General features: G+C 27.4%; 2 protein-coding genes across 2 annotated transcripts in view; one reads left to right on the top strand and one right to left on the bottom strand.

The window, feature by feature from the left end:
• The window catches only part of LOC106677165 (uncharacterized), a gene marked incomplete at its 5' end in the record, with an annotated part of 298,497 nt that overhangs the window by 273,902 nt on the left and 16,768 nt on the right, over positions 1–7,827 (top strand). Inside the window, 3 exon segments of the mRNA XM_067049284.1 lie at positions 6,569–6,614; positions 6,724–6,798; positions 7,048–7,139. Coding sequence (XP_066905385.1) covers positions 6,569–6,614; positions 6,724–6,798; positions 7,048–7,139 — 213 coding nt within the window.
• On the bottom strand, positions 3,826–4,827 carry LOC106677166 (SAP30-binding protein). Its single transcript, XM_014414911.2, has one exon. It carries the CDS (start codon positions 4,681–4,683, stop codon positions 3,868–3,870), a length of 816 nt encoding a protein of 271 aa, XP_014270397.1. The 5' UTR covers positions 4,684–4,827; the 3' UTR covers positions 3,826–3,867.

Below are 7,827 nucleotides of genomic sequence, written 5' to 3'. Positions count from 1 at the left end.
TATATTTTTTGTGGTTATTATAGAAATGCTTAATGTAGTGAAAGATGTGGAAACATTTAAAGCTTTCCAAAATTATTTTAAATCCCAAATGAACAAGAACTTAATTTTAAAATAATACCTTCCAGTAAAAAGGCTGCCTCTATATTAATAGAGGCACTCGGTTGTGAAACATGGTATCTCACATTTATTATGAATTGAAATTTTTGGCTTCGCTGTACTTTGTAAGGCCAATTCCATAGAATTTTTAAAGATTTTTTTGGAAATTAATATTTTTAAAGCAATAGTGTTAGTGTTAAATTATGGTTTGTGATTCCAGCATAAAAGTAAACGGTGATTAAGAAACATTTTAACATTAGGAAGTTTTAATCTTTTCAATTAACATGGTTTATAACTAGGTGCCTCAATTCTCAGAATTTAATTTCTAATCATGGCTAAAATTGATGTGAACTATCGATAAATATTAAAATTGATGTGGTTATATGTGAGCAAATTGGAATGAAAATGATCATAAAGTCAAACAACTTAATTAAAAATTTTAAACAAATCATTGTATGAAAAAGGGTTTCATATTTCTAAAGGCTTAAGTCGATGGCAGGAATCGTGAATGTCTTCAAAAAGTTCATCTCCAAGGTTTAGTCGAAATATGTGCCCTACTAGGTTATGGTTTTAACGAACTCTTACAGGACTTGTTAAATCATTGAAAGAATGATCATTCTCTTATAACCAAGGGGTAGCACTCCACATATTCTGCTGTGCTTGAATAGAACCACATATCATAAAAAAAAGTATATATTTTATATATAAATGATTGTACCATAACTGAATATGAAGGAGTTAGTTGGGGTTGCGATAAAAGAGGAACTGATATCCACCCACTATGCAGAGATTCATCAGGACTAAAACAGATATAAAACAACTAAAAATATACTGATGATGTAAGATAGTAAGTCAACGATAAAGTAAACTAAGGTGGGATTAAAAATAGTGGAAATATAAGTGAAAAAGTATATAAAAATGAACAAAAAGAAATAAAAATAAGACATACAACAATAAGTATATATAAAAAAAGAAATAACATGGAGTATTAGATTTAAAATGGACAGGAGACATAATGACAAGTTCGAATGGAAAATTAGATACAAGATAAAGAAAATTGAGAACAAAAAATAAATAAAAACTAATCAGATACACCCCACCTGTCGAGATGAGAAACAAATAACAAAGTGTTGGTTACAGCAGTTACATATAAGTGAACTACAAGAAAAAGATATTAAAATATAAAAATTATATACTAAATAATTCAAAATACTATCCAAATTATAGTCTCAAAACTTTTATTGCTTTTACACGTCAAACGTTTCGGCCAATTCGGCCATCTTCAGGGACAATCTTAATTCACTATGAAACATATCATTTAATCATTCCAAAAACTTCATACAGGCTATTCTGCCCAGGTCAAAACATTTATATCCAATAAGTCAAATATCCATTTAAAAATCACAGTCACAATTATTTCTCATTAACCACTATCAATACACTTTTATTACAATAAAACACAATAAAGGTAATAAAAGTGTATTGATAGTGGTTAATGAGAAATAATTGTGACTGTGATTTTTAAATGGATATTTGACTTATTGGATATAAATGTTTTGACCTGGGCAGAATAGCCTGTATGAAGTTTTTGGAATGATTAAATGATATGTTTCATAGTAAATTAAGATTGTCCCTGAAGATGGCCGAATTGGCCGAAACGTTGGACGTGTAAAAGCAATAAACGTTTTGAGACTATAATTTGGATAGTATTTTGAATTATTTAGTAAAAAATTGCCAGTCTCAAGAAAGAATTTTAAGATTATAAATAAAAATTATACTTTATTGTACCCTAGACTGGTTACTTTTTAACAAACTTACTAACTTTGAGAAAATTTATAAAGGGAACCTGAGTAAAGAAAGAAATTTTTAAGGTAATATCTTTGGAGCACATCTGTTTCATAATAAAACCAAACCTATTTTTTTGTCAGATGTATCACTATTCAAGTAAAGTAGTAATATGATCGTAGAAAATAAACTCAAAGATGGTATTACTAACATATTATAGACTATATGAGTACAAGAAGTTGTTAGACGCAACTAACATCTTCAGACTTCAAAGTGACAAATGAGTCTTACATTGATTTATGCAGCCAGGGATAGAAGTCCACAATAGTGATGAATAGTAATTACATCCAGTATTACTTCCATATCATCATTCTCACCTCCAAAAGGCAAGGAAGTAGGGCCAAAAATAATATATGTGTATTTTATAAGTTAAATTGATAAGAAAAACTTTAATATCATGAATTACTATGAAGCTAAGGCTAAAAATGTATATATATTTAGAAGATCGTTGATAGTCCATGTGAGGTCAAATAACTCAAAGAGAAATTTTCATTTACTATTTATTTTGAGCCGTTTCGCCACACTTGAAAGGGCTAAAAAAGATAGAAACAACTAAAATAATGCTACAAAGTAAAATATATTAAAATTCCACTTATGAAGAAGGAATTTTGATTTAAGTTGAGAAATAACGTTAAGAAGTGTATTCTCTAATTTTATTACATTACTTCAGTTGTTTGTATCTTTTAGCCCTGACAAAGCGTGAACGTTGGCTTAAAATAAATAGTTTATTTACTATTTCAGTTATTTTGACCACAACTGGACCAACTTTCTTTTTATTATATCATATTTTTGTATAAGTTAACTTGAAAAGAAAAATTTTATGTCATGAATTATGCTGAAAACAAATTTTTTGTATATGCATTCTTTATATTGTTATACTCAAACTAGACTTATGCAAATTCTGAGCAGCTCAGTTGCAAGGTTTAAATGTTGCATTTGATATACCTTTGCAGTTGCTACTTTACCACCATGAATTTGAATTATTTTTTGTTTTAATAAGTAAATAATTTAGTAAAATATAAGTTTGAAGATTTAACTTTATCTTTAATTTAGTAGGAAGTTAATTTAATTCTTAGTTATATCAGTAAGAGTGAACTTCCATTTTCCCAATTTTCAAAACATACATTTCAAGTTATATCAATATAATTTTTATCATAAACTTTAAATAATAGTATCACCAAAAATCACATATTTCTTCAAAAATACCTGGATATTACCTCAACTTGTTCATTATTTAATATCTCCACACTTGCATGTTATAAAACTGTATAATATAAAAAAATTGATGCAAGTTTACTATTATTAACCTAATTGAAAGCATGAATATTCTTGATATCATGCCTTTACTAAAATTCTTCATACTTTCATATCAGTAACATAATAAATAAAGGAAAATGGTAACACAAATAAAAGACAAGAAAATAACCTTAACATTATATTTACATAAAAATTTACAAAGTTTTATCATACAAAATAAACATATATATATATATGATATAAACTCTTAATATACATGTGAATGCAATTCACATAAAACAGTAATATATCTATAAACTTTGTTTTTTAACGTTAATATTCTCAACTGTTGAATACAAACAGCACATTACAAATATATTTGAAAAATTACTACCAGAAATAATAGAACATTATAAATTATAAACTAGGAATAGGAACGTATTCAAGAAAATTACTTATAAAAACAGGAAGATTTCCAAAAAAAAAAAAACTAAATTCACTTAATCATAAGTTTGAAAAAAAAATATAACTATCTTATAAAAAAAAAAATTACACCACAAAATTACTTCATAACTAAATCAATTAAAAATATATATACAAATGTATGTACAGGACTTAATGAGAAAACATTTTTTTTTTTTAATATCTAATAAATTGAAAGCTATCTTGAACAAAACTTTATTAAATTTTTTAGCTCTTAGCTTTTTTCGGTAAGGAACCAAAAGCAGAAATAACAATACCTTTGGTGCCTGTAGCAGCAGATGTGAGGGTAGTAACGTTAGTCTGCAGGCGAGGTCCGGCTTGAGGATAAACGACCTGATCCCATTTTGATTTTCTTTTCTTCGTATCTTCTTCTGCGACTGCGGTGCCATTTGTAACTTTCTTAGCTGTACCAGTTAAAAATTCAATTTTTGTCCTCTCCCTTCTCTCCTTTTCTCGTTGTTCCATATCTGCTTTCTGAAGCTTGGCCAGTTCATCATAATAAGATGTCTTATCCCATTTCAGCGGATCATAAATCTGAGGTTCGTAATTCGTTCCAAATTCATTAATGTTGCAGTAATCTATAAGTTTCTCATAAATACTAGGATTTCTGAAACTTTTTCTTTGTTGAATGATTAGATTCATATCATAACCTTTTTCCTGCATTCTCCTGGTCATTTCAACAATCTTCTCTGTCAAATCGTTGGAACAAGTACCAGTAGGTTCAGGTGGCAAATCTACATCCATAAACAGTGGGTTGATAGAAACATTAGCAGAACCTGACTGATCTGTAGTGGTAGATGTATCAGTAGAAGTGGTTGTTTCATGGTGAAGTTCATCATCAGAAGCGACAATGTCATCTTGTGTGTGGTAAGATACTAATGTTGTAGGTCCTTTTGGTTTGGGCACTTCAGGCTGTTTCATACGAACAGGTGAATCTATGATTATACTCTCCTTGCTCACATTTTCTTCGCCTTCAGAATCTGTGTAGGTTTCCGTCAAGGACGCTAGTGCTAAACTTGTCATAGTGCCGGTAAAATAAACTTCGAAAGCAGAAAAAACTGTTAAAACTGGTTTAAAAACGAATATATAACAACAAAAACACAGGCCTAACTAAACAACTCGAGAGGTTATACAGGACTGAATGGCTGATGTAGAACAAGCCCGAGTGGCACCTGTCGGCCACGCCCCGAACTAGCCTCCCCACTCTCTCCCCACTCCTTTATCCATTCACCATTCCTTTATAGAATTTTTTAAAATATTAACTATCCTTTATACGAAATTAAAAACTAGGACATTTTATTTTATGATAATAAATAATTGCATTTTAAACAGTTATTATATAATTATTATATATCTCCTACCTTCATCTTGAATATGAATTTAATACTCAAAACAATCAACTATTTTTTTAAGGAGAAACAAAGTTATAAAAAATTATTTTTCTTTATTACTATAAAAATTCGTATTTGCAATATTTCATCAAACCAGAAAGAGGTTTCAAAATGTTCAAAATAATAAGTTTTTATGAGAAAGTGTATTCTTTTATTTTTATTTAGTTAGTACTGCTAAATCAGCAAATTTCAATAGTGATGTTGACAAATTTCTTGCCTTCAGATTATGTTTAATTATTCAATTAAATTCTTAGTCCAACATTTAATTAAAATAGTAAATAAAACCTTATAATTATATTATTTTAAAAATAAAGAACAAGTTTAGTTTCTTTCTTTTTTAATTCTATAAATGGATTCCATTTCACTTCATTACATGGTAAAATAAAATAATTATATACAATTTATACCATTTAGATTTATGTCTAAAATTTATTACGTATTTTTTAATAAAAGTTTCAATTAGTTGTTTTATTCATTAAAATATCCTAGCAATTGCTTAAAAATTTGGACTTTTTTAAGTTCGAATTACGTTATTTTCGTTTGGGAATAAAATTTTTAAAAATATATATAAAATTTATAGCTTAGATTTAGAGTAGATTTACAATTAAAACGTAGATTTTTTATTATCATCCGAAGCATTATTATTTTCACATCATATCTTGTAAATTTTTTACTCAAAATTAAAAAATTATAATTTAAAAAAAAAATTCATATTCTATAAAAAATTTGGTCTTTTTAAGTTTGGAATACGTTTCTCTTGGTTGGTCATAAAATAAAAATATATATATGTAAAATTTGTAAGGTTTAGAGACTTACGTTTAACACGATTTATTTTTCTTATCAAAAACTTTATTAGGTATTCTTACATCATATACAGTAAATTGTTTACTCAAAATTAAAATAAATATTTTATATATAAATATATATGATAAATCTTATCACTTCTTTAAACTGGTTTTATTGTTTAAATAAAATAAATTGTGTCCGCCCTCAAGGACAATTTTAAATACAAATTCACAACCCACATCCAATTACTAAAATTTTTTGCAGGCAAATATGCTCAGGTCAAATAAAATTAGTCAATTTAACCTATTTTGAAATTTTTTCATTTAATTTTAAAATTTTTATTTACAGTTTATCTTACACTACTATTACTCACTTAGCAATTACTCATTGTTGATAAGGGTTTGATAATAGTGTAAGATAAATTGTAATTAAAAATTTTTTAAATTAAATGAAAAAGTTATAAAATAGGTTAAATTGACTAATTTCGTTAGACCCTGGCATAATAGCCTCCAAAAAATTGCACACTTACAGTATTAATAAAGATTGTTTGAGACTTAAATGGACAAAATTTATTTTATTTAAATAATAAATATTGTTAAATAGAATAAGTATGATACCTAAAATAAAACTGATATTTCACTTAATAAAATAAAATATATTTTATTGACAAATATGAAAAAGTCCAAGGTTATTGTAAAAAATAAGTATTATTAAATTTATTTGAATTTCAGAAAACTATTGAGAGAGAGTAAGACTCCAGCAACAACACCGACAGAAGTAAGTATTAGAAAATTACATTTTTATTACTATTCTATTGGAATTTTTATGTTAGTTTCATAATTATACATAAAAAAAATATTTTGGCAATAATGATAAATTATATTAGAGCAGTAAGAGGAGGGCGAGCATTGCAACTTTACATCAGCGACAAATTCAAACAGAAGTTATCTCTACCTCAGGTGTAAGTAAAAAGATATAAAAAGAAAAAAAAATTAACAAATTATAAAAAAAATAACAATCCATTTAAGAATTATTTATTTCCTCTTACTGTTAAATATCCTAACTATTTATAATAAATATTTTTTTTTACAAGCAGCCATTAATGAGAAAAACTGTGATCTGAGGTATTACAGACTAACACCGTTTAGTAGAATCTAACGAAATAAATTGAAAATTTTACAAAATTTACAAATTTTATCTTTATTTTCAGGAGAGAAGGGGGAGCTCTTCAAGAAGGGGATCTCAATTACGAAGATCAACTTTGACTAAAAATGATTCCCAAAACGAGATATTAAGAAATAAGTAGGTTTTTCTTTTTTATTTATCAATTACAAGTTTACAGAGACAAGAATAAAAAATCCTTGCCCTTTATTATTAGTCTTATTATCTAATCTACAAATTCTGGGCTGTATAATGGTCATTCAAACCTCAGACTGAAGCATTTTAAGAACATCAGGAAAGGGTGGCCTCTTTTCATATATTTATATCAAAAAAATAATATAGATTGTGATCCACATAATAATTTTACAGATAATACTTCTAGTTTGTTTAATTTAGTATAGTTATTTTAAAAAAATTATTTTATTTAAAAATCTCTCAGGAATCTTATCTTTTTATTGGATTATGGGTTTTTTCTTAAAAATCATTGCCAGACGAGCCATTCGTAAACAATACTGATTCGCCGACTTTTAATATAAAAATAAGTATGCATAACAACCCATAAACAGACAGGGGCTCAGTACTTGGTAAGGAATAACTGTTACTAGACGAACAGTTGAGCAAGGAAGTCATTTGGCCAGAATTACACTCGATAGATGTTCTCCAATTAAGAATAACCAATCTTACAAGGCTGGGTGAACCCAAAGGGGTTCTTGAACACACGACTAAAGTGGCAGAATAATTATCTGTCACAGCCAGATTCAAATCCAGGTCTCTGGAGTTAGTAGCACAATACCATACCGCTTAGCCACTTTTCTCCCCTATATTATTC

Source organism: Halyomorpha halys, unplaced genomic scaffold (genome assembly GCF_000696795.3).
Source record: "Halyomorpha halys isolate HHAL.00 unplaced genomic scaffold, Hhal_1.1 Scaffold89.1, whole genome shotgun sequence".
Classification (NCBI taxonomy): Eukaryota; Metazoa; Arthropoda; class Insecta; order Hemiptera; family Pentatomidae; genus Halyomorpha; species Halyomorpha halys.
Note: the sequence above shows the minus strand (reverse complement) of the source record. Positions and strands in the feature narration are given on the sequence as shown.

Coding starts and splice junctions, on each gene's coding strand:
- LOC106677166 (XM_014414911.2), bottom strand. CDS start 4,683: ATGACAAGTTTAGCACTAGCGTCCTTGACGGAAACCTACACAGATTCT.